Source organism: Xiphias gladius, chromosome 12, assembly GCF_016859285.1.
Source record: "Xiphias gladius isolate SHS-SW01 ecotype Sanya breed wild chromosome 12, ASM1685928v1, whole genome shotgun sequence".
Taxonomy (NCBI): Eukaryota; Metazoa; Chordata; class Actinopteri; order Istiophoriformes; family Xiphiidae; genus Xiphias; species Xiphias gladius.
The window spans coordinates 13,923,161-13,951,131 of record NC_053411.1 but is presented as its reverse complement, the minus strand read 5'-3'; the positions used below and the strand labels follow the sequence as shown (position 1 = coordinate 13,951,131).

The 27,971-nt window shown below is 41.7% G+C and overlaps 1 protein-coding gene across 3 annotated transcripts in view; it reads left to right on the top strand.

Moving 5' to 3' along the window:
- Positions 1-27,971, top strand: part of LOC120797334 (phosphofurin acidic cluster sorting protein 1) — a 61,470-nt gene that overhangs the window by 13,821 nt on the left and 19,678 nt on the right. For all 3 annotated transcript variants that reach the window (XM_040140902.1, XM_040140903.1, XM_040140901.1), the window contains exons 2-7: positions 18,239-18,326; positions 19,744-19,833; positions 21,225-21,350; positions 25,552-25,696; positions 25,812-25,903; positions 27,581-27,658. In XM_040140902.1, coding sequence (XP_039996836.1) covers positions 18,239-18,326; positions 19,744-19,833; positions 21,225-21,350; positions 25,552-25,696; positions 25,812-25,903; positions 27,581-27,658 — 619 coding nt within the window. The remainder of the gene's footprint in view (positions 1-18,238; positions 18,327-19,743; positions 19,834-21,224; positions 21,351-25,551; positions 25,697-25,811; positions 25,904-27,580; positions 27,659-27,971) is intronic.

Here is a 27,971-nt window from a genome sequence, read left to right as displayed (position 1 = left end):
TTTGTTTCTAGTTTTGTGTCATAATGACTCTGAAGTAAAATTAGAATTTTTGTCGGGTTTGAGTGCCGTCTTGTCATGAACACAGAAAACACAACACCTCTTGAAGGCACCATAAGGTCACTGTCTTCCAGGTTTGTAATGCTCTGGCCATAGGCTGGTATTTGTTGCCACTGCTGAGGAAAACACTTTCTGCTTCTGTATTTCTGCAAGCCATTTGGTCAAAGGGTTATATAACGGACTGATAAGTGTATTACTGTGCAGTTGTGTTTACATCGGAGATTGGATGTGATACGCGAGCCTTGTTTTTAATTTTAATTTTATTTTTTTTTCAGCCCAGATGTAGAGCAGAGCTACACGTTGGTGTGCAGATGGCAACACTAGCCATGGGGAAAAGCACACATACACATTTTTATATTTACTCGACTACACGAGTGACTTGCTCTTTTTCCTACATCCTCACCAACAAAATGCTGTTACGTTCATGCACCGTAAATCAACAAACTCACCTTCGCTTTCTCTCACTTTTTTGCCCTCTGCTATTTTTTGTTTTTATCTCTCCATCTTACTTTTTCTTTTCATCTCGTCTAGTTCCTCTGGCTCGACGTTTCACTCTCTTTGCAGCACTCTCTCTCTCTATCTCAATTTTTCCTTCTGTCGTTTCATGTTAAGCAGAGAAATGTTGAACTGCTGGCCTGTCCAAAATAGTTTTGGTCAGGCTTGTTTTTCTGCTCTCCTCCTCCTCCTCTACAACCCCCCCATATTTTCTCAATTTTGAGTTTCTCCAGGGAGTTGATAACAATCGAAACCCTCACATTCGCACACACATACTGCACAGTTAGCTCTCATGCCTTCCAGAACGAGGCAGCAGCCACCCACGTAACGATGCTCATACTAGATAGCTTAGTATAACAACATCAAAAAATGAAGTGCCCACCCACCTACATGCAGTCATATGCTCAAATAGCTCCCCTGCACACAGCAAAGGGCCATGCCAGGAGTTGGTCTTGATGAGCGCTGTGGTGAGCAAAAGGTCTGGTCACACACACACATACACACATGCATATAAATATATATATATATATATATTTTTTTTTCTGCTCCTATGGAGGAATCACTTCTGCTCTGCCTTCAGATTAAATATGAGTCACAGAGCAGGAAAACACACACTGATGGACACAACTGCCTTTATAGCTGTGTATATAGCCACAACCACATACTGCACGTTCAGTGGTACATATAGTACATACTCTCCATGTGGCACACACACACACACACACACACACACACACACACACACACACACACACACACACACCATAGTTATGTATTACCTGTAACCGACCTATGCCAGTGTAAACTCACCCACTGTTTCTCCCACACACTCAGAATGACACGTACATTTACACACACACACACACACACACACATACACACATGTGCTGGCAGACTGATGTGCTTATTCGTCGATGCAAATGCACGTGCATGCGTGAGAGATCAGTGCACCATAAGTAGACATGGTATAGGCAAGGCACAGGGGGAGAACAGGGTGTGTGTGGATGTGTATTTGCCAACCAAACGGATGCTTAGCTGCACAAAGGTCGGACGTCCGGGTTGGCATCTTCGTACATTAGATGTTAGGGGGCTACAAGCTGCTGCATCTTTCAAAATAAAGGTCACAGAACGTTCAAAGTTCATCCCAGTTTCTTTAATGGGTTTAGAATATCCTAAATTGTCGTTTGTTGTTTTTGAATCTCATTGTTGAGGTTTTTTACTTGCAGGGCTATCGCCCAGGAAATCAGTTATTGGAAGTAGTACAGTCACTATCAGTCAGTGTCATATCCTGAGTTGAATCAGACAGATCCTGTCTAGCGATCAGTTTAGTTACTAAATGATCTTTCAACAGTTGCCTCACACATTGAATATTTGGCATATGCTGTGAAATACAGTACATCTGCTCTTTTTGCCTGCAGGTTGGTGTTTTATTTCATAAAAATGGATATTTGGGATTTAAAAAAGAATCAGATAACAAAATATCGACTAAGCTTAGTTTGGAATTTCTGTACTACAATTACTAATCGGCCAGCATATACACAATATTAGTACACAGTATGTGCAATAAGCTAATATCGGTGTTGTCTATTGGTCTACTGTATTTAAATTTAATTATTTCTTTCTAATCTTAGCGGGGGTGGTTAGGAGAGGCGGCCACCCATGGTAATTATCTAGTTCTTATTTTTTAGATTTTTTTTTTACTTTTGTCTTTATTTAATAATTGACTGTAGTTCTAAACTGGAATTGAAACAGGGATTGTACAAATACATGGTGTGTTTATTAGATCACTAGTCCATGGGGACACTACAGTTGCTCAATGAAACTCTTGTGTTGCTGTTGGCGGAAACAAAAAATGCAGTGCACTTTTCTGTGGACTTTTTTAGGAAAGGCTTAAGTTCACAACAGTAAAAACAAAACCTTTTTTATTTACTTTGCTATAGGTTAAAACCATTGCTATATTACTTAGTGGCAAAGTGTGACAAAAAAGACATTTATATAATCGTAATGGTGCTAGATATTGTGTTAACTTTCTGAACTGAATTCGCCTTTACGCCTCATATTTAAAAAGGTCACCGAAAGACTGTTAGCAGAGGGACCAGGCAAGCATAAAGTGAAAGGCAGATGAAGTGATAGATATGAAAGAGAGAGACAGAACACATAGAGGGCAGCCTGGACAGCAATAAAACAAAATCAATCCAAACCCTATGTTGGAGAAAGATAGAGCAAGGCAGGGACAGAGATTAAACTGTCATTCAAAAAAACAAAAAAACCAACTGATTTTGAAAAAGTAAGGTCCAGCATACCAATTAGATAAACTTTGCGGTTGGGGGCGGGTTTGTGAGAAACACGAGCGGAAGGAGGAGCAGGGTGATGGGTTGGAAGAAAAAAAGAGGCGCTATCAGATGAGACAGATGGAGGGGATGGAGAATTGTGAATTGCCAGAGGAGAAATGGAAAAAGCCTTGAATGGAGAGACGGGAGTGGAGGGAGATGAGAGGCAAAAGGAGAGCTAGACCTGCTATTTGTTGGCAGCCAGTAGTGGCAAGCTTGTGTTACTGGGAGAGATAGGAAATGGGGGAAATCGAAGAGCAAGGGGGGACAACAAGCCTGCAACACACACACACACACACACACACAAAAAAACACACATTTACGGAGGTCCTGCGGCATTGTGTCAGCGTGACCCTGACCCTGTTGTAAGAGCCTGCCCTCCTGTGATGCAGGTGACACACCTTCAAAAATTGATAATAGATCCATTGAGATGTTTACCAAAAAAACACTTAACACCCACAGTGTCAGGCTTGAGCCTGCAGAATTATTAATAGATTCGGTTTGCAGATGCTGGCTGTCTCTCTCTTCTACACGTACACACACACACACACACACACAGAAAACGGTAAGGGAAATGTCACAGAGGAGGAACAGAGACTGGCAGGACTGATGGTCGGCTTCATTTCATGTCTAATCTTCCTGAGCAGAATATTCTGGTAAAAACCAAATGTCTGGTATCATCCAGTGGAGCCTCAGTAGCAGCACTACACTCGTGTCTCACAGTACATATAGCCCTTAACGTGCAAACTTTACAAGTTACATTTCCATAAAAGCTCCCGTGTACCGAAAACAACACAACAAAAGGCGGACGTGGATGGAAAGATTAGGACGGCAGGAGGCTGACGTCTCCCAAAGCCATTAGCTGATGAAAGGTAGTTTAATGTTACGTTTTCTTTGCTGTAATTATTTATTGTAACTACAAGGTGGGTTTTGGATCCATTATTGTCGTGGCTTTTTGTAATTCAGGGTCCAAGATCTGAAAAGAAAAGGACAAGACATCGGAGGAGCAGGAAGCCAAAAGCTAATTTTTAGAAAAACTAATCACAGTTGTTTTAGGCAGTAGATAATTATTTTTGTGAGTCCAACGGCCTGAGCTGAGCTTCTGTTTGTGTTCACAGGGGGGATGAATGAGGTACAGACAGAACGCATCTGCAGTGCACATGAATTCAACATAAATATTTCCCTACTAAAGAAGCCTAAAGATAATTTTCTTTCTGTTTTCCCTTTGCTGTTTGCTTTAAATTGTACCCTTGCTGACATCTAAAAGACTCACAACATTTTACATCCCGAAAATGAGCCAAAATTATGAATTTTTAAAAACCCAAACTAATGAGGTTAGTAGCCCTTCAAGGCAGGATGCACCAGTGGACGCTTTTAGAATTAATGGAAAGTCTAGGACACACTAATGCCTGTAAATAAATAGTTAACCCTAATTAATCCCAGTTAACCCTATTAAACACCCAACTATGATAGCTGGGTTAAGAAAATATAATAACCTGAGCACCGCATTACCTACAATCAGTTAAAAATTTTGTGTTTCCTGGATGGTTTAAGCTTCAAGGCAGTAAGCGATTGAAATAAGGATCAGAGGATCCGACCTAACAGTTGAGTGAAAATGCTGTCTGAAATTTAAGCAGTTTTAAAATGAAGGATTTCTTAAATCTGGGGCTGGTATATACTTTATATGATTCTCGTGAACTTACACACATATGTTATTTACTGTGTGGAAGTAAAAAAAAGACGAATAAAACAAAGCACATACAATAGAAAGCCATAATAATTGTAAGAATAACTACTTATAATTTGAAAAAAAATCCTTGTATTCTTGTTAAAGGGGTAATTTATGGAACAGCACACCACAAGTTTAAAAAATGTATTGTCAGAGTGGCATTTTGGCATTTTAATATAGGTTTTTGTATGTATTGCTTTTAATCCAAAATAGGTTGTGCATTGAAAGCACAATAAGCATAATAAAATGCAGCTGTAGCTGCAGTTAGTGTAGATTGGCACTTCTCTCTGTATAGATGGACAGACAGAAGGGCAGGCTGACAGCAAGGCAGAGCATCAGGACATGTACTATCATGAGCGGACCGCACCATCAGTTTCTAATGTGTGTCAGCAGGATTGGATGCTGTGCTCCGTTTGGACAAACATTGATACGACGCGGGCAAGTCTATACCGACCATAACCGGGGGAGAGATTACAAACCGGTGGGCGGCTGCTGCTGCTGTGTGTATGTGTGTGTGTTGACTCAAAGCTCACAGCACATCATCCAGAGGTTTCCCCATGACTCCGATTAGGAGCTGTTGCTACTGAGCGAGGCTGTATCTTAATACTAAAATCACCACAGTGGGGTTCTCAGTATTCTAAGAAGCTGTGCAATCGTGCACAAACAAATCTGAATTCCTTTACAATCTTATTAAACAATATCCCAGGACATTGATTGGTTTGCATTAGTTCTCAAACGCTCTGGTAAGCTTTTACATCTTGCTGAGCTCGATATGGTGGGATGGTTTTCACTCTGATGTGGAGCTGCAAAGATCAGCTGATCAACAGAAAAATAATGGGCTGCTAGGTTGATAATTGATTGGACAAAATTGTGAGTTTTAGCATATGTTTTACATGTGTCTCTCATGTGTTTTACGTATTTTGTTGTGACGTTCCAGGCTGCATATGCTCTGTGTTTCACCTGGCTGCAAGGTAAAGGTGAAACCTAGACCCAAACTTGAAAGGAGCCCCCTTTTTAAAGAAATAAGAATTGACAAAAAATGCTGCTTTTCTGTCTCGGATCCTCCAATGTAGATTAAAAACACAACACCATAGACGCAACCACAGAGTGTCCCGGTAATAGTCTTTGCCAGACTGTTCCGCTGTATTGCGTATTCATTTTTATGTTACTGGAGCATTAGTCTGCCGCACAACTGTGGGCGAGGAAGGATGAAGCCTCACCCTCACTAGAGTCTGACTGCCGCTGTGACCAGCATGCTAATCACCTGTAAGACCAGGCCAGGGGTGTATAGCCTATATACACACACACCTACACATACACACTGGTGTATCTCTCAATTTTGCTCCAGTCCCATCTCCAGACTTAATATGAGCCCCCCCCCCCTTTAATGATTGATGTCTTGGGCACCCAACGCCACGCTTCATCCGTCCCCTCTCCGCTCTGTAGGTCCCGCCTCCTCCGGCAGCTCATTGGCTGTCACAAAACTGTCAGAGGGTCATGGATGAGAAGCAGATCAGACTGCAGAGCTTTCTGACTCATTCCACTTTGCGGGCAGGTTGTGCTCCTATGGAGGGGGTTTCAGAGAACAACCTCAGGTCCTCAGTTATTTGTTCTTGAGTAACCGGATCTCCCTTTTCAACAAGCTCTGGAAAGTCTGGTTTTGAGAGAATTTGACCTTGAAAATTGCTGTTCGGGCAAAGAGCCTCCACGATTGTGGTTGGCTGAAAAATGTATCTCCCTAGTATCTTCCTAGCCTCTTCATTATAATGCCTATACATTTGGCAGCATGGAAAGAACAGCAAAACGCCCCAGTGTTATTACGTGGTAGGGGTCTTGCATTATTCCGAGACAATTTCCACCCAATGCTAGTCCTTGAGTCACACCAAAATAAATAAAAATGCAGACTAAATTAGCTATTTTTTATATGTTTGCAGTGGTCTGAAGAAGTAAACTACATCGGTTATGTTATGTAGATCCTTGGTAAATAGCTGTATTTATTGCATTAGCATCGATATATTGGATTATACCGTGTTTACAAATTGAACTGCAGTGCTGTCAAGCATTTTGTTGCTGATTGGTCTGATCAGGTCATTATTATTATCTTTCGACAATGGTTCTGCACAAAACTCAACATAGAATAATATCAATTTAGCAAAGCGAATTCTTGCTGAAATTTTACTGGGCAGTCTTTTCACCTACTATTTTTGTATCCGGCATGTTTTGCCTCTCTCAGCACTGGAGTAAAATCAGTGCTGACCGTGTCCGTGTCCATGGCAGAGGATTAGAGGATAACTGGATCCTAATTTCTGCTCCTCCAACCGTTTTCTTTTTTGACCGTAGACTTAAACGTCTGTAGACTCTAATGAATCCGAGGTGTTTGATGACTAAAAAGTGAAAGGACACAGTAAATTTGAAAGTAAAATAACAACCACTTCTTGCTTTATAACACAAATTGGGCTTATGTTTCCTTTTAGTTCTGGACCCACAGTTACTCGACATATTTTCTCATGTTGCCGGGCAGAGTCATTCACAGCTAAACAGGCTTACCTTGCATCGCTGTTTTTGAAGACACACATTTTTCTGTATGGTCCATAAATTGCACATTTAAAATATCAACCACACAGTGTGTTATTCCCCTAATAGAGGCACTTTTACAGTGTTACACCTACTAGTTTCATGCTCCGGCTGTCCTGTCACTCATCCTCTGTTGTAATAATGTACATCGAGAGCTTGAGATCTGTTCTCAGAAGAATTACGCTGTTTGCATCTTAATATAAAAGCGAGCGGAGGAAAAATGTTTTAGCACTGCTCTGCCAAACTGATGACATCTTTACAGGCTGTCTCCACTCAGCCGAGAGCTATTTTTAAGACTGTTGTTAGTGAGGAACCAAATGCTTGTTATTTTTACTGCCTGTGAGGTCCACACTACGAGATATTGTTCACTCTCTCTCCTTCCTTCCATTCTCTCTCTAGCTCGTTCTGCCTCTCTGTCTTTACAAAGAATTTGCCTGCGTCTGCTTATGGATGCTCTTCATTTCATGCACACATTAATTTATATGAACATATATATCTTTTGTCCCTCTGTGTGTGTGTGTGTGTGTGTGTGTGTGTGTGTGTGTGTGTGTGTGTGTGTGTGTGTGTGTGTGTGTGTGTGTGTGTGTGTGTACGTATTGGGGCTTGCATGTGTACATGAGTGTGTGAGGGGTTAGTGTGTGGATATATGCTTATTGAGGGCCTCAGGATCAAAAAGAAATTTCATGGGAGGTTTTAGGCCAAATCAGCTCCCAATTCCTCGCTTGAAAATCCACACACACACATTGATACGCACACACTTCCTTCCTTCTACTCACGTACAGGACCACCCAAAGATCATAGTCTATCATATTCAGTTAATCAGAATCGGATCATCTCCAGTTTTTTGTTTTTTCATTTGAAAACTTTGTCCTGAATGTCTCTGGGTCATTTTATTTCCTTTTTTAAAAAAAAATGTAGTGTTTGTGTGTGTGTATGTGTGTGTGTGTGTGTGTGTGTGTGTGTGTATCTGTGTAAAGGCCACTAAGCTCTGCTATAAATCTCCTAGGATCCAAGTGACTCTGGAAAGGTGTAATAATAATAATAATAATAAAAAACTGAATGGATGAAGGGGAAATAGCTGATTTTATTCCAAGTGCTTACACCGAAATGCACAGAAACACATTCACATTCTGGTGGGTGTGTTACCCCTGTATATTTGTGTGCGACCAAGTCTTCGCTATGCCTGTAGCATGTGTCATGTGATGCATGTTTCTGTTTGCGTGTTTGTGTAAGCCTGCCTGTGTGCCTTTAGCCGGGGTTTCAATAAAGTCACTTTTTGCTTAATTTTCTGTATTACGTTTGAAAAATACAAGATGCTTGTCAATTCCACGTACACAAAAGAATAGTTTTTCTGGAACATAATGAAATGACAAGTGTTAATGTAAATGTGCTTTACATAAATAATAATGTACAGTAGGTAAGGGCTGGGCAATGATCCAACTCGAATGAATAACCAGCATTATGCTATATCATTTTATATACAAATGAGCATAGGTGGGTTATGAAATCGTGCCTTGATATATTAAAAAACATAATCATTGCATTAATTGTTATCAAGCCCCGCTATAGGTCCACCGCTTAAATTGAGTGCTTTTAAATAATCTGTCCGAGAGCCCGCCGTCAGTTTGTCAATCTCTCAGTTAAACTGTCAAATGTACCTTCTTGTTCCCTTTCATCATCTTCCTCAGAACAACACATGATGAAGGTTTAGACTGACAACACAGCTTGAGTGGTAGCTCCGCTGTGCATTGACTGAGTCATTATTTTTCCACCTTTAGTCTACAAAGTTTTACAAGTCTGCTCTTGTCTTTTTATATATATATATATATATATATATATATATATATATATAAAATATGATTTTTTTCAAGGCAGTCCGATATACAATAAACAGCATGTACTCTTTTGTATTTACCTGGTTACGTAATGGTTTTGTGGTAGCACGGTTTCCAAACAAAGAGCAGAAACTTATTATGGAAACTCTCCCTTGATGATGCATTTAGATGTTCGTGGGAAGCGCTCGGTGTCACCTCCGTAATGTCTGACTCACCCTCACCTCAACAGATGCTTTACTTTAATTGCAAAGTTTTTTTAATGTGTTGTGCATTATCAAACACTTGTATTTTGAGATTTTAAAACATCATAAATAACATTACGGTATTTGTTTACTTGCTAAGTGGACGTGTATCATGACGTATGGTTACATTGAGTTATCATTTTACAAGATTCTCTGTACCACATTTCTGGGCCGCTTGTAATTAAAAACAAAACAGAATGAGTTAATTATGTTTTTGTTTGACGTGCTTGGAGAGTTTTCTGATGTGACATGCAACAGTGGATCACAGCTCGCTTCTATGAACATCTGTTTGGTGACTTTATATGTAATTTTGCATACATTGGCTTTTCATTGGCTACCTGTACTAATGGGAAATTATTCGCATTGATATCCTCATATAGACCCCAGTCGCACCGCCCAGTCTTGTCACCTGCTACAAAATGTTGTACCCGCTTTAATTCAAATGCAACGCGCCTGCCTCGTAGCCATTCATTGTTACAAGCATCTCTCAGCCTCTATCTCTAGTTTTGATTTCACTAATCAGTACATAGCATTCACCGGATTTCTGTATTTTCATTGATGTGGGTTTAGTCACTTCAGCTCTTTAGTTTTCATTTTATTTATTATGACATTTCTAAAATTGGCCATTATGATGAAATCACTATTTATTCAGAATATTGTTTCTATCATCTATAAGATATTGGATCTCACTATGTGTGTGTTTGTGCGTGCGTGCGTGCAAGGGTGCGTTTGTGCGCGTTGCACTGTGTCCAAAACGAGCAGTGTTTGGCCCAGCCGTGTGTCAGGGACAGACTAATCCATGTAATGGAATGATAATGAGTTTGGAGGAGGGCAGCCGGGGAAGCTAATAAAGAAGGAGGGTAGGAGTCTTGCTCTTCCTGTCAACGACAGAACTGGCAATGCCATTGGTCACAATTACGCAAGGGGAGGAGGGGAAGAAATGTTACCTAAGAAAAGGAGATGGGGTGGAGTGGGCGCTATGGGGAAGGGGAAGAGTTGAGTTATAGTTACGTAAGGGAGGACGACAGAAGTTGTCTTCAAGTAAGGGAGGAGACGAACCATGGATGACAGGAGGAAAAGGGGAAAAGACAAGGGCAGAGTAGGAGAAAGGGGGAGAGGTGATGTGGGATATGAGGGAGGGGTAAAGACCATTGAAAGTAGAAAGCGAATGTGTAGAGGTGTTGGGGGTTCGATGAGAGGAGGGTAAAGATTAATGAGGGTTGAAAGCTGAGGGAAGAAAATAAATGAGAGGACACGGCATGAAGGGCGGTGAAAAGACTGTGTTGTGTCCTTAGCATGTTGGTTTGCTTGTATGACACACCAAGGTCACACCTCACACGACGGACCGTTGTCAGGGGAACCATAGGCGCCTTCCTCTCAAAGCAACAAACAGCCCCCCCCCACACACACACACACACAGACATGCACACACACACACAGACATGCACACACTCTTCTTCCTCTAGACTCACATTGAAGTACATCATTCTGCTTAAGTTTCTCATCCACATTCATTTACATCATGGGGACATTATAGGGATCTTTTGTATCGGTGGCAAGCCACTCTCTCTCAGTGGTATAAACCAATCTGCCACCGAAACCATTAAGTCAGTAGATACATTAACTGCTTGGCAGAAAATGGATCGACAACGTTTTATTCATCATTCATCAAACAAACATGCCAAACATCTGCTAGTTCTAGCTTCTAAAATGTGAGGAATTTCAGTTACATTTTTCACACTTTGTCACCTTTAGCACAGGTAATGAATTGGTCTTATTTTGCATTTAAAGAGGCGCTTCAAGTTTCTTAGTGCGCTGGCATTTTTTTTTCTTTGCCGTTTACCTGGGCTCAACACAGTAATAGTAGTTCTTGAGAAGCCTAAATTCAAGAGTGCAAACTTCAGGTCAAGGCTAAAGAATTTGTACGCATCTTGCTTCAACTTGCTTTTCCTTCCACTACTTTGATATTTGATATTATTTTATTGGTGTGTTTGAGAGTTGTACGTGTGTGTGTGTGTGTGTGTGGGTGGTCGACCACATTCGGTGTCTTTGACAGACGCGCTGTCTGTGTTTCCTCAGAGACTGGCCTTTCCAGAATGTCAGAGGTCAGTCTTCCCTAAGACATCATTTAACTGCCCTCTGCCTCCGTCAGCTCCTTCCTTTCATCCACCCCTGCCTTCTGCCCTAAACAAATGCACAAATAAATAGCATCGACTGCTGGGAAAACACGAGGCGTCCTCAGCCAAAGGGGCATTCAACAGTTACTCACTGATGGTGAGTTAGACGTCGAGGTCTTCTCCAGCTTGCCCCACAGAACAATGGAGACTTTCTAAAACCGATGCACTCAGTAAACAACTGAGGACACGCACGAACACGCACCCAGCAGAAAGAAGTCTTTCTCAACATGTGCCCTTGTCCATTCCTTTGTTACGTAATATTCAACGACTGCAGCACAGTTTCACAAGACAGAACACCATATGCCCTGGTCCTCATCAACAGATGACATTGGCCGAGTTGTCAAGTTAACAACGGTGGATGCTCGAACCTTTTTTTTAAAACTTTTAACATCTACAGTTCGGAGACAACTCACCGTGCTTCAGCTGCTGACGATGAAGACCACGTGACACGGCTGAATGAGTGGAACTTAAGTGGAGTTTTTTTACAGGACGTCAAAATAATTTGAAAAATACAGCTAAAATGTGCACTTTCCACTGCCCCAAATGGTCTTTAAACATTTTGATAAATGCTTGATAAGTTTCTTTAATAAATAATTGACTACTAATTACTATAAGAACCGGCTGTTTGAGCCCCCCACACACACACACACAATCGAGTACTATACACTCTTCTTTGGAACTGGAATTTGTAACATTTCCAACAAACACATTAGAAGAAGTGAAACTAGTGTGTTGTAAGGAAAAATGTGTTGTTGTGGGTACTGCCAGTAGACTTTTTTTTCTTCTTGGCAGCCATTAGAGGAACTGCAAGCTGAGGCCCTTCCACAGTGGCTTTAATGTTCTCTTGTAGTGGCTACGTCTTGGTCCAGACATTGTCAGTAGCACAGTTTTATTAATCGTGTGACGCCGAGCACACCGGTGGAGTGGCACAAGTGGAAAGCTGCTCCTCTCATCTCACGTTCTCGAGTTGCTCTGCAAAACAGCTTGCGGGAGCACGTTACCCAACAAGGACACGGAAGCATGGACTTTCAGATGTGAAAACCAGGAGACCTCGCTCAGACAGTTTCTGCTACAGTTTGTCTAATCCTATCGAGGTGCCAGACGGGCGGGGCTGGCTGCATCAGACAAGTGTAAAGAAGTTTAGACAATCACAGGAAAGGGTTTTAACGTCAGTTTAGTACACTTTTGAGTAATTACTTCTTTGCACCTTACTGAGCACACATTCCTAAAGAGAGACAAGTACTGTCTGTGTAATCAAAGGCTTATACAGTTCATTCCTCTGTGCCACAAAGCTCCACTTTTGTCAAAAATGTCCGAAAATGAACTGCGCTGTTGCACTGGATGACCTGTCCCTTCACGACAATGAACATGGACACTGTAGTTTAATTTGACTCAGTCCCACATACATTGTCCTGCTGGCTAGATATACTCACTTGAGCACCAAATGTGTGTTAATCCCCCACTGAAAATAGTCCCCAACAGATAAACTATTAACTATTTTTTGAGTACTGTTGGATATAAATTATTATCACTGCTGATTTAGGAAATTACTGAGCCTTTTTTAAGAAGGTAGCTATATATTTTTGACCATTAATAGATTTGTAGATTGACAATCAATGCAATTGTGAGGTTTTGTCGCTTTTTTTAAGCGACAAAACCTCAGGCCTCAAACCGCAGATTAATTGACAGTGAAACTAATAGTTAGATGCAGCTCTACTTGCATCCGAGTTTTTCTGTTCACGTGTTTATGTCTACCACTTAAAAAACTCAGCTCTGAACTCAACTTTATTCGTATAGTACTCTAAATGCAGCACAGCCGGTCCAAAGGCTGTACAGTGAAGAGGCAAAGAGAAAGATGAAAGAAAGGAACAGTGAAATCAAAACTAAAAGAACATGCAGCAAATGTCGCATTTGACAGATCTTCTCTGTTATTTTATGCTACTTTTCCTCTACTATTGATTCTAATACAACTGATCTATCAGCATTATTTCTCGAAACAGGAGCCCAAATATCATACTTGGGCCCAAACAGAGTTAGGTCCTAGTGGGAATTAATCAAAAACCAGGGTTTAGCTAGACTCCCTAAAAGACAAATTGGTCCGTTGTTTTTTTTTTACATTATGCCGTGTAGCCTATAATTATACCCTAGCTGTCGTTGAGTAGGAGCAGGTTTGTAATTATTTGTGCAAGAAAGACATTGCTGTGCCCCCATTTTTCCGCTCTTTACTGTACAGTCAAATCCTTCTAGTTGCTGTACTCCTCCTTGCCATCATATACCGATTTACTTTTCCTTCTGTCCTCCTCTGCTCTCCTTCGCTGTCGTTTTGTTCAGATTGATAATAATGTGTGGTGACTGTCGAGGTGTAGTGACAGGGCCGTTGAGGAGACGGGACAGAGAAATGTGGACCAGAGAGGAAGCGTTGGTGTCAGGCGGACTGTTTTGACCTTCACTATGCGATTTCCCCCTCGTCAGCTATGGTGACAAGTGCCGTAACTGTGTGACAGACAAGGCTGGGGCTGTGTTTTTTAAGCATTTGGCTGATTGTCTCATCCAGAGGGATTTACAGTGGTTGAGTAAACAGTGCACGGGTCACCGCCATGGTTCCCTGGCAATTTTCCTGCATGACACGTGTCAGAAAATGAATACAAACAGCAGCTAGCGTGGTTGTCATCTTTTTTTCATGTTTCATGTTTCATGTTTGCTTGCGTTGTCTGCCGTTTCCTTTTGGCAAAGAGAGCTTTGATCCTTAAACCGAATTGCCGCTTGCGTTTCAGCCTTTGCAGAAGTAGACTTTGCAGAAATTCCACCGGCACTTGCGTACATTTACTGAGCAACAATGAAGTACTGTTTGGTTATTTACTGTGAGCTTATCTCAAGGGAAATTTTGAATTGGTTCAGCCGTTACATCATGCAAGTAATGATCCACTGAACAGCCTATTAAGAGAGTAGTTTTATGCATTAGTAAATTGAGAGGTTTTGCTTCGATTTTTTTTTTTTTTAGCATCACTGCAGTCCTGGCTCTACATGGATTCAGGACTGCAGTTAGCACTGTCAGTGTGACATCTTATTTGATTCTTGATTCATTATAGCCCATGTTCAATTAGTTTTAGTACCCTCCAACAGCCATAACCCACGGCTATGTCGTCCGATGATGAAGTCCCCAGGGGTGTCATGAACGTTTCGGCTTCCTGATTGATCACATCCCCGGGAGGGAAATGCTACCAAGCAGGTACAGCCTAGCGATGTCCTTTCGGATGTGAGCCAGCTGCCGAGACTGACATCATACAAAATGCATCGGGGCGAGCTGTCGTCCTTTCCCCACTGAAAGATGTTACACTTTAACGGAGCCCAATAATTCAGAAAGGACACGCGTTCACGTATTAGTATAAACCACCAAGCCAACTAAATACCATTCCTCTCTGTCCTTCCAGTCTGACTGTCCCTTCTCCCTCCCACCCTCTCTTCCCAACATCTTTCTCCCCCCGGCCCCCTAATGGCTTACCCCAGGTGCTTAAGTCCTGTCCCAAATCGACCCCTGGCACCGGGCCTCGTCTGCTCCTGCTCGCTCTCCATCTTGATTTATTCCACTCAGATCCAGCAGGTGTAAGCAGAAGCTGCACTTAGCTGCCCTTCCTCTATCAGAGGGAAAAAAATTGATTTGCTTTTATTCATAGGTTTAACCTCTCGTGGCCACTTTGATCTTGTGCTGGAAAGCCTCTGGAGTGAGGGGAAAGGCTCGCGGTGTTTGTTGCTGGGTTTTTCAGTGGTTGCATCAGCAGTTGGGGTCGCCTGTCCATTTCAGCGTAGGGATGTGAGTTCTCAGAGAAAGATGAAAGGCAGTAAGTGGGGTGGATTTGGAGGGAGGCTCAGGTGAGATGAGAGGGAGTTAAGGGTGGAGAGGTGTGTTTGGATCAGGGTTACAACTTTTCTGTCCACTCCGGCAGCTTTTAATCTTTGCACTTCTTTCAAGATGTCATCATATAGCCCCTGGTCCTGCCTTGACTAATGATCTGTGTAGGCTTTAGAGATTGTTTTCTTTATTGACTGTGTTGATTGGTATTTTCAATTCTTTTTGGTCACTCAAATCAAAATGAAATGGATTATTGTGTTAGTGCATATATGAAACTTGGAACCAGCAAATGTTTGGTATTTTTACCAACTTAAATGATGAATTGGTTAACATTATTTTTGGCAACAGCAGTACGTATTTGTCCTACTTATTCCTTCAGTTCTTTCTCATTTCCTTTCTCTCTGTTGTACTTCATTTTACAGTTGTTTTTTTTGGCTCCCTTTCTTATTCTATAGTGTGGAGAGGCACTGATGATATATACCGGGGAAAAGGGCTGTGTAGAGTTTCTCTGGTGGACAATTAATATGCTGATCTTTATTTAATTTTTTTATTCATTTTTTTTCCCCCTGAAAAAATCAGGTATGTACTAATTTCTGGGTTTTCTATGGCTGTTTTCGTAAACTGCTTACATAGGCCTCTGCAGTCACATGTCTTATTCTATGTTATCACACATTAATCATAGACATAATAAAAAAATGTCAAATAAGAATTGCATTTTCCTCTCCGATTCCCCTTTAAAAAAAAAAAAAGTGTGTCCTGGAAAAAGCCACTTTTTCTTTTTTTGTATTTGCGATGTCAGACATTTCATCTCTTTGTCAACACAATGTGTCAGCCTCTGTCATCCCCAGATCTAAATTCTATCTGTCGATGTCTTCTTCAATTTTCATGTCTCTTTCTCCCTCCCTTGCTATTCTCGCTTCCTTGTCTGGCTGCTTGTTGTTTCCTCTTCTCGGTGTGCATTCCCGTCTCTGCATCTTCTTTTTTTAGTTTGTCATTTTCTCCTGTCTTCCTTCCCCGTCTTCTCTCTTTTCTCCCTCTGCTCCTTTGACAGCCTGTCTGACTTAGCCTCTTTCCTGCATATCATTCTTTAACATAACGTTCTACCTCTCTGTTTTTTTCCTTTGTCATCTGTTCTTGATTCCCCCCAGCCAGCCCCAGCAGGTCTATTTTAGCGGTTTACTTTCTGACTCTAAGGCCCTGGAGATGAAATATTGAACAGACTGACCCCTCGCTGCACAGCAGCTGTTCGGGTCCGGGGTGTGTGTCTTTTTCTCTGAATCCATTTCAGTTCTTTAAGTGCTTCTGGTCTTGTTTGTCTTTCTGTGTTTTTGAACAATCTGAGCATTTCTCTGGGTCTGTGTGCCTTATGTTTGCCCAGTGAGAGTTTGTGTGAGTTTTTCTAGCTGTTCTTGTGTGTTTAGGCAGTAGGAAACCTTGTGGCTGAGGTACAGGTTGTACTCTTGTTTTTTCAATGACTCTGACAGATCGACAGTTTTCTTGTTTGTGTGTTTTTTGCGCTTACGCAAGTGTTGGCTTCAGATGGAAAGAGGACACATTACAAAAATAGCAAACCATTTTCAGTCCCATCGTGGGCTGAATGGAATCTTTTTTTTTTTCTTTTAACAGCTTATCATCCAATAAAACACAAAGCTACACTTAATGCCCCTAAGTGTCACTTTTCTTTTTCTTTTTTTTCTTGGAGAAAGTACAGATGGAACAGGAAGAAGATGACAGATTATCAGGGTCACAAGATGGTTTTGAGCCCACGACATCATATTTGCATGTGGTCCAGGAGGCCCCCATATATTTTACTTAATCACCTATACTTTTAATTAAAATGGTGTCATGATTTTCAATATATTTTGTAGAGTTTGATCCCCTGGATCAGGATTGGTCCTGATTCTCAGCTCATTACAGGGATCGGGATTCGGCCTCTGATGTGACTGATCCACATGATTTTTTTTTTTTTTTTTTTTTTTTTCCCTCAAGGACAGTCAGTGTTTTCCTCTCAGTTAATTCAGTGACAGTGTACAGCTGGCTAAATTTTAGTCTCACATCCCATAACAGTGCTGCGCTAATATCTTATTTTCATGTGTTTTCTCACTGATTTCTCGTGTCCTTATTCTTGAGAATTTTACCACCTATTTGCCGAAGCGTTCTCTTACATTTTGCATTTTTCCCTAGTTTTAGAACTTTGACTGTTGCTGTTGCCCGGCTCTTACTCATGATTCAGGAAGAAGCAGTGCTCAGTTATAGAAGGGCAGTGTCAAAGCACTAATTTATCACTAATGACAATGGGATGATTTACAGGATGATTTTTGAAACCTCCAACCCTTCACTTACGCGCAATTTGTAGTTTGATATCATGTTGTGTTCTGATAATATGGAGCAAACGACACAGAGGTCTACAAAGTTTCGACGTCGTTGCTGCTATTGCCTTTCTCTGCTTGTACACTGTTTTCACGCAGATTTCATTCAAATAATATGCAGTAACTCTGTTTAGGCATCATTAATCGAAAATAAACACAAGAAATGAAAAATAATATTCAGGGCTTATCATCAATCCAAACTATGGTTTGGAGATGAGTTGTGAACATTTCAGTGGTAAGTTTTTCCCTACATTTTGACAGCTTCTCGTCCATTTTGCACTTTCCAGGAAGAACAATTATGCATTGCATGAGATTTTGCATAAGTAGGGAAATGAGAAGCAGAGAAATCTGATTAGGTGTTGATTTGATGAAAGTGAAAAAATTCAGCTATGGTCAGTTTTTTTGGTCCCCAGGCTTGTTAACTGTCCATACACTGGTCACCCCTGGCAGCTAAGCCCCATAGGGAATGACTTGTTGATCATGTTGCTTGTAGTGTGAGCAGAGGGCAGAGCACCATGACACTGATGGATATTCAATCTAGTTTCAGTCCTATTGTTTTTTTTGTTTTTTTTTACTGCAGGCTGTTCAACCTGACTCTGAAGAAGCTGATCATGCTGAAGGAGCTGGATAAAGACCTCACCTCCGTGGTGATCGCCGTCAAACTGCAGGTATGAGACCTCTCTAAAGGCAGACAATAAAAGGGACAAAACATAACCAAGAGCAGCGCCGGGGGGATGCTAACCATTCAACCCCAGCTGCCAAAGCTGATTGGTTTTCATTCACAAAACCATACGTTTGTTGGGGCAGCACGTGGAAATATAATTGAGCGAAATGTGAAATGATGCTAAGATGTTTCCGAACAGAAAGAAATGTGGGCTTAAACTGAAGTAGCTTAAAAATTGCATAACATTCACAAATCCAAATCTCAGTGAACCTAGACATAGTAATAGTGGCCTAATAATAGTCGCCGTCATCATCATTAGTATCATCGTCGCAGAAAAACCAGAATTTAAATGCAAGGAAAAATGACAGAATTGGTTGAGAACATAATTGAAGTTGACGTCGGTTTGATTTTTGTTTTCATTATCTGTCTGCAGTACCAGCAGCTCACCTCAGGGAAAAGAGTGCATGTTTAGTGAATTCATGTTTTTAACATCCTATTAAAACTATCGTGGAAATCAATGAAAGTCCTGCCGGTGACATGGTCAATAATTTTCCAAACTCAGCTTTAATTCAGCAATTATTTCTTTAGCTTAAAGACTTGGCTTTGGCTTTCACTGGGTGTGCAAAAGCGGCCGACCAGCGGATGTTGAGATGTTACCTAATAACAATAATAAGTAGCATTACTTTAAAGCCAAAACACTTTGTACAACTTCTCCACTGTTGTGTGTCCACTGAACGATCTACCCCGTATTCTTGAAGGGAACAGAGATGTTTCCAGGTTTCTTTCTTGGCGCTTGTTTGTGTTAAAAGTCAAATATGCTTTCAACCGGAATATACAAAGTAGTAATGTTGTCATTGATACAAAATGCAAATAGATCAGGGATTTTGTGGTGATTAATTCTTATTCTTGCATGATATACTGCTGCTTTGCCTCTGATTTGTGTCAGTAAACTAATTTTTGACGCATAATATCTCCCTGAAGTCACTCTCTGTTTCACTTTTCTCGCTGTTTAATGTGCTCTTTCTCAACTCCAGCTATTCCTAAATTGATGTAAACCAGCACCCACTTTATAATTTTTGATAAGACAGTTTAGGATGTTTAAATTGTAATGTTCTAGCTCCAGTCTCTGTCTCTGCTCCTTGGCTTGTTTTCACTCTTCATGGTCTCCATACTGTTTTCTATCTAAGTAAACCAATAAATGATCTGTTTCTAGCACATTATACACTGTTTTAATTCGTCTTGCATGCCGCTGCAGCCACTCGCTCAATCTTCCCCTTCTGCTCCCTACTAGTTTACAGCCTCTGCATGTGGCTGATGAGAGTTCATTGTTTTGACTCTGCTGGACCTAGTCAGGGCAGGCTAATAGAAATCTGTCCCTCTTTCTTTTCTCTCTGTCTCTCCTCCCCCTGTCGCCTCTTCAGGGCTCCAAGCGGATCCTGCGCTCTAATGAGATCCTGCTGTCCTCAGCGGGGCTGACAGAGACCGACCTACAGCTCACCTTCTCCCTGCAGGTATAGAGAAAAAGGTTCAGAGAGGTCAGGCGCCTGTCAGAAACAAGAAGCTCCGTTCTTGTGCTTTTTTTTGTGCTTCCAACAGAACTTGAATAAACTGACAACTTTTGATGTCTTTCTCAAATCAGTACCCACATCAACCAAAAAGAAATGCATTCTCATATTCTTAACTGTAAGTGGAAATGTCAACAGATAAATGAAGTTAACAGTTTTGATGTCGAGCTGAAATATGTTGAGTTCTGGGGGCAGGAGTCGTGTACCTGCTTTTTTTTGGTAGAAGATCACAGCGGCCACCATATGTGATGCAGAGCTATGATTAGACGCGGAACTATTCTCTGTGAACAGAGAGGGTGATAAAAAATTTAGAGAGAAAGTTATGTTTCCCTAGGAGCAGATACCCTCCCACACTGGACTGATAGATGTACCAACCCCCCACCCCCCTCCATAGCAAAGTAACAAAAAATGTTTAATTGCTGCAAGCCACTTAAAATTAATTTTCAGCCACAATAATCAAACAAAAATTCTGGATGGACTATTTTCCCATTAGCTAAAAGGAAAGTGCATGAGTTTTTCAAAATATCTTTTGATATGTTTTCCGCATTACGCAGTTTTTGGCTCGACCCCCTAATGTTGGATTTATTTTTCCAATTTCGTTTGAACCGTCATTATCTGTTATAAACCGCGTTGATCCGCATTGGAATCTGTCGATTTGCTTTCGCTCACGAGAAACAGGAAAGGTTTTGTCTTTGTCGCACAGGCGCGGAGACGCTACATGTACTAATCATCAGACCCCATGCATACATCAACACTGCACACATACAACGCTTAACATTCACACTCTGTCCATTCAGCCGGAGCCTGGTTAATGTAATTGCAAGTAGGGTTTTTCATCCTCCAAATCATCGTCTCCAATTTCAGTGTTTCTAAAAGCTGCGGAAAGGTCGGGGGTTTTCTCTCTCTGCATCTCACTGAGTGCACTGAGCCAAATACTATATATTATACATTAAACTTTCTACAGCAGCAGCACGGCGGAGAGGAGAGGCCTATTAAAGCCGAGCAGCAGAGTGACTCCATGTCTTTGAACATTGTTACGGGAGTCGGTTTTGTTCCGTTTATAGTGCAGCTCGCGAGATCCTTAATGATGGGTTATGTCATAGTTCGGATGCGACTAAGTGGTTCGACACTTCAGGACGCAAGAGACAGGTCAGCAGGCGTGAAGGAGTCATGCAGGGAGCCAGTTAGATTGGTCCGATTTTCATGACCCGGGGAAACAAATGCCTTCGCTTTATCAATCTGAACCCGTCCGGCAAGTCAGTCGCCCGCCTGTTAGCTATTTTTGTGTCTGCATGTGTTTCGTTAATGTGTGTGTTTGTGTGTGTTTGTACCTGCAGTACCCACACTTCCTTAAGAGGGACGCCAACAAGCTTCAGATCATGCTGCAGCGACGGAAGCGATACAAGAATCGCACAATCCTGGGATACAAGACGCTGGCTTTGGGCCTCATCAACATGGCCGAGGTATCACAACTTGATTCAGCTATTAAGCAGTATACCATCAAAATGCAACATGGAGGTTTAAAGGATGGTCTGTGACGGTCGTAGCGCTACAAAAGGGATTTTTTTTTTATGTGGCTTTTTCTTTTTGATGAAGTGTTCACATGTACTTTTCTTTTCCCTAGATTTTTTCACTTATTTCAAACCAAAGAAATCAGCAAATTCTCACAAATGAGAAGCTGAAACTGAGAAACTGTCCTTGTTTGAAGAGGACGTAATCTGCTGTAAAGCATGATGAACAGTGTCCTCTCACAGCTGCACACAAAAGTTTTGGATTTGTAGGGGCACAAAATCCATTTGAAAATGGGTTTAAAATAATCTGCTCCTGTAAACAAAACAAAAAAAACAAACCTGGTTTTTCATTTGATTAAAGTCTGTAAGAACAAAAAAAAACAAAACCAAAAACCAGTTCATTTGCACACTGTTCACGTTACTCGCAAAGATGTTTAGAGTAACAAGTTTGGAGCAAATGCACTTTAAAGTGTCGTCCACATGAATGAGTGGATGGTGAATGGACTTAACGGACTTAACGGTTGCAGGATGGACTACATACATGCACACAAAGCTTTTCATTAAAACTGCTTGGAAAACTCCAGTGTATTTTCAGCAGCGAGCTCCTCCACAGCAGCAGACGGAGGTTAAGCTGCGTATTTGAGGGCGCGTCAGCTGTGAGTTGTGGAGTCAGCAGAGTCTCATCCTCTTCAGCCAGACAAATGTCCCCGCTGATCTGAGCTGTTGACCCAACACACTACCGGTCACAGGCTCATTTCTCTAAACATGCAGCCTCTGCCTCCTGCTTCATCCAATCTCAGTTTAATTTAATTTCACGAAGCGTCATCACAAAGTGTTTCCTAATCTAAAATCAACAAAGGTCTTCCACATTCCTCCTTTTATCATTTGGAAACTTTATTCACCGCGGTACCTGACCTTTACTTACCCTTCATCTAAACTAATTTCAAGCAAGTGCACTTTGAAACCAAACTTGAATTTTGATCTTTGGCCCAGCGTTCTCTTCTCTGCCACCATAAATGTCACTATAAATCACACTTCCCATTAAATTTCAACCTCTTCTGCCAAACGCTTCTTGCATTCTCTGTCTCCCACAATATGAAGGCATTATAAAAGGGTTGTGATTCATGGTGTGTGTGTGTGTGTGTGTGTCTGTACTTGGCTGTGCACATGTGGATGTTCCTTCTACTTGGTGGCTTTCACAGGCGCTCTCTGTAAGTGAAGTCAGAATTATTTACTGTATAAAAGCGGCTTGAACAAACAGTCTCACCACAAAATAATTTATGGAGAGAAAAGGACAGAAATACCGAGTTAATGAAGTAGGTTTGGTCTCCAGGATGTTTACATTCTCAACAGTAAGTTGAGTCCTTTTTATCAGAGGCAAATTACACAAAATCCAATAGAAGAATAAGCTGATCCAGTCAAACTGCCAGTCCTGATGAAAAGGCATCTTTATCTAAAACCGTGTGTTGCTGCAGCCTTTGATGAAGCCTGCTGGCTGTCTAAGGCTGTCTCTGCATGTAAAGTAGAGTGAAATTTTATTCATGAGGCTGTTTCGACAGACAGGTTGGCTGCAAAGAACTTTACAGAGGGCAGAGGACAAAAAAGCAGGACTGGACGCACAAAAGGTTCAAACTCATTTCCCTCGCAGCCACAGTAAAAGTCCCCGCACAACAAAAAATGTCGGCATATCCTGCCTAAACCTACGTGTGTGTCAGAGAAGTGATGTGCTGTAGGAGATGCGTACGTTCTCATCCGTCACAAAGAAACGTCATTTTGATGGCATTGTGCTTCTCTAACAATGACAGGTAGTTTCCCCCTGACCCAGCAGGGACGGTGAGGATGAACTGCTGAACCTATTTGAAAATTCAGAAGTGCTTTGGCCTTTAAACTCGAGCTGTTACCAAGTACAGATTCTTCAAAATGAAATCTTGGAAGGTTTGCCAAGATTCTCTTGGGTCCATTGCTTTAAAGACATTATCTCACTAAAATGTAGTGCAAAGCTGAATTCATTCTTTTGTTTTAAAGGGAAGGTTTCAACTGTGGTTATTTTCGTTGTTGATGAATCTGCCGCTTATTTTCTCTGTCTGCTTGTTTTTATCTGGCCAACGGTCCAGAACCACAAAAAAAAAATGTCATTTACCATCACATTCGATAAACACAAAAAGCAGCAAGCTCTCAGATTTGAGAAGCTGGAACCAGCAAATGTTTGCGCCGGCTGTAAATGCAGCTCCGCATTGGCACAAGCAGACAAGAGCCATAAAGTCAGCGAATTCACGCATTAACGTCAGTTACCCAGAATCTGTCTACAGTTTGCAAGCATTAGCCACCCGAAGCTATTACCAGCACAACTAAGGCTGTAGCAGCAGAACCCCTGAGTGTATTGAGTTGAACAAAGGGGCCTTTTTGTTGTTTAATAATTTCACTTTTTATTTGTAAGAGACAGATTTTTCTTCTTATAGAAGTTTGTAAATGTTGTTAATATACAGATATTATAGCAAACCCCAAGTAGTGTCGCTTAAAGTTGCAGGTTTTACGTGATATATTTAAAAATGACAGGGTTTAAAGTGTTTTTGTCATTTATTGTGCATGTGCTTACTGAGAAGAAGTTGTTTCTAATTTTAGTGATGCCCTGAGTAGTGAGAATCCTCTGCTGCCTATCCTGCCTTTCTGGGTTTCCTCAAAAAAAAAAAAAACAGATTACAAACTCATTATTTTTATCAAACACTTTTATCCAATTTTTTTCCTAACATGACTTAATAATGCCGCATCCTGTAATTTTTTGGGGATTTTCCGTTTAACTAGCATGTGCACAACTTCCTGTCGCTGCTTCCCTGCCACTTCGAGCACATAACGCTGTGCAGTAACGGAGAGAGAATATAGTCACGCTTAAAAGCTGTAATTATCGGTGTGATAAAAGTTTATTTTCGGAAAGAATTCATGCTGTTCAACATTACGCTTTACACTTGTCAAGGCAGTAGTTTAGCTCTGAGCTCTTTTTTAAAATGGATTTTAAAAAGCTGTGGCAGGGTTTCAGAAGATGTAGCTTTAGATGGATTTAGTCTCTTCCTGGGGAAAATCGCCAATAGAGAAGCGTTTCTCATTAATTATGCACTTTGCCTCTTTGCGATGTTTGCCTCGTCAAATTTGCATAATTGTCTTTCTGACTGGAAATTGGGTAAAAATTACCAGCCGCAGGAAGCTTTAGAAAAGCTACGGGCAGCGTTTGAGTCATCTGACGCAGGTTAGCTGAACCGCGTCCTAGTGAATGGATGTAACGTCTCTCTTTAATGTGTGGCTACGGCTGTCTCCGTAATAAGCTGCTCAGACTTCATTAACTCCGTGAGTGTGAGCAGACTGCTGAGAGAGGCTGGATGTCACTCCACGTACACGCGCAAACACGTGCAGGAGACGTGATGCTGCCGTTTGCTGCAGCCGCAGAGCGAAATGATTTTTGCTGCCTCACATGTTCGCGTTCTATCTGTCGTTGTTGACAGTCTTTGATTTTGTAAACCCGAGACTGCTTTTTTTTGTTTACCTTCCTCAGCCTCCTTTTTTCCTCCTTGTTCCATTGTCATCCTCTTCTCGACATCTTTCTCTCGTCTGTCCCCATTTCTTCTCTTGCCGCTGTCTAACCCGTCTCTCTCAATTTCCCTGTCTGCAGAGTCTTCAGTCGGTTTCGTCTGTCTCCCTTCCTCTTTCTCCTCTTCCTGTAATGCTATTTATATCGTCTTTTCCACTGTTTATCCCTGCTGCATGTATGGGACGACCACAATCAAAACTAACCTTCTTTTTGTCTCATATTTCGATATGAGACTCGTTACCATCTAGGATGCTTGCTGTCATGATATACCTTAAATGTTGTCTTTTCCTGGTTTTAATGACCTCATTGAATAGGCTATCATGATATATTTTTCCTGAGGGGCTCAATGAAATAAAACCAAATCTTCTTAAATGACCATTTAGACAAACACATTAGAATATCTGACTTTGTGCTGCCCCCAATTGACAATAATAACCCATTTTTACATGGAAAAGTGTTGTTATGGGCAGAACAGGCGATCTCTAGGGTTTGAAAACTACAACCTAATGAGTGTTAAGTCCAGTCTCCCCAGTCTGATCTAACCCAGTCCCGTCCGTTTTTTCCTTCTCCCAGGTGATGCAGCACCCCAGTGAAGGGGCCCAGGTCCTGGGGCTCCACAGCCAGGTGAAGGACGCCTCGGTGCCCGTCGCTGAGGTCAGGGTCTACTCCCTGTCCAGCCAGCCCATCGACCACGAGGGACCCAAGGCCAAAATGTCTGGTAAGCCCATCACCCCTATCACATCTGTCTCTCTCTCTCTGTCCGCGTCTGTCCTCCTTCCTCTGTCCAGCTGTCCCCATCATGTGATCGTCTTATGTTTCTCATGTCTCTCCAGATCGTTCTCCTGACATCGACAACTACTCCGAAGAAGAAGAAGAGAGCTACTCGTCAGAGCAGGAGGGCAGCGATGACCCCATTCATGGGCAGGTGTGTCTCAGGGCTGTAACAAACAATTGTTTTGGTACTTGGTTAATCTCGTGGTTACTTTAACCTTCATAAGTCACTTTGTCAATTTAGTAAGAAGTGTAAATAATGCCATCTGTTTTGTCCTTAATATGCACGGTGATGCATGGCTTAAGGTAGCTCATTGCTGCTTTGAGCTCCTTAGTGCTCTACAGTAGTTTTTTGCTAAATATACGCTATGATGCACAGTGCTACAACCATCCAAGCAGCACAGATCATACGTTATTTACTTTTAAAGCCTTGTAAAATATCAAAAAGTCTAAAATCAAGTTATATCCATTTTGATTAATACCCATAATTTCCTCTCTTCTTCATATTTCTTAAAATGTTCATTATTTAGCGTTGATAAAGCAAGCATACAAGCTTTATTTCAGAACCGGGTTAGCAGGGTTATTAGAACACAGAAAAAGCAGCTATAGGGAAAAATCAGGCGATGTTTTGCTCAAAATGAGCTGGTTATTGCGTTTTGCCCCCGTTTTCGTCTGCATTCATTTCTGTTACAGAACTAGAAAGGACAGGGGACAAAGTTCACTTCACAAACAAACTGGTGTGAGCTTCAGTAGAGAGCTTGTCTTTTTGTGTGTGTGTGTGTGTGTGTGTGTGTGTGTGTGTGTGTGTGTGTGTGTGTGTGTGTGTGTGTGTGTGTGTGTGTGAGAGAGAGAGTTACCTTATCTCTCTTGGATTATGAGAGAGAAAATGACTGCGCTTGGGGGACGTGAGGGGAATCCGCACCCATCGGTGCGCGAGATTGGAGGCGAGGGTGAAAGGAGCAAACAGACAGCATAGAGAGATAAGAAGGTGGCAACGAGGCTTTGGTAACTGGATTGAATAGGCCGAAAGGAGGGGTGGATGGGTGGAGGGAAGCCGAGCCCTGGGAAGAGAAAAAAGAGGGTGCTGGGCAATGGTACAGGGGTGAGGAGATTGACTGCAGGACTGAAGATTAATTTTAAATTTAAAGGATAATTCCAGTTTATTACAACTTGAGTCTTATTTTTGTGGCTCTGGCTATCACTTCTATTGGTGATAATAGCACTGTAGTCACTAAGATAGTAGCTGAGATTTGGGAACACGTCAACATCGCTAAATAGAATTCAGAACAGCCAAAAAAACCGAAGTGGTCAGACGATCAGGGGCTCAGTCTGTTTGTTAATTCAGCTTGGCCCAGTAGTTTTTAGCAGACATTAGCCAGACTGGATCAATTAATGCACTTGTCGGGGACCAATTTAAGCTGTGGTTTCATAAACATCTGCATTAGTGGTATCTACAGAACCAGGACGGTATATTGTCTGTGGAAAATACAGCTCCCGTGTCATTAAGTCCAACAAAGTGATGTGTTTTTAATAGGTTTTTAATAGGTCATCAACAATGGAAGCTCACAGACAATACTTGTTAGTCGGATCTATTCATTGTGGGTCTTGGTCTTTTCACTGGATTTGCTTACAGTAAAAAAATATAGGATATTGCCAAACTTATCCTTTTAAAAAGCCAAATTTTAATAACCTAGATCTAACCTTTGAAACACTATTTAAAACACCTCTTTTTGTTCTCCTCTTTCTCTGTCTCTTGCTTTCTTCCCTCCCCTGTTTGTCACTCTCTTTCTCTCCTCCATTTTGCCCTTTTTCCTGTCTCCCTCTCTCTCAGTATCTCTATGATGAAGAGGAGGAGGTGAGGAAGAAGAAGCCGAGGCGCAAGCTCCCCTCCAACGCCGTCATCACTAGAGTAAGAAAAAAACACCTCCTTCGCCTCGCCTCATTCATCCATCCTGTCCCCTCCCTGTCTCTCCCAGGTTTTCTCTCTGAACCTCCTTGTTTTGTCTGTGAAGCAATTTGCGGAAAACCTGCTTCGTGAAAAAGCCCTTTCAAATAAATTTGATTCGACTGGCCTCCCCAGCCCTCCCCGTCATCTGCCTCTTGCCTCACCTCATTCCACTCCTCCTCTCTCCCCACCTTAGTTGCTCCCCTCTCTCTCTCTCTTTCTCTCTCCCTCGCTCCCTCCATCCTCTGTTGTTGATTTTCCTATGAATCGATTTCCT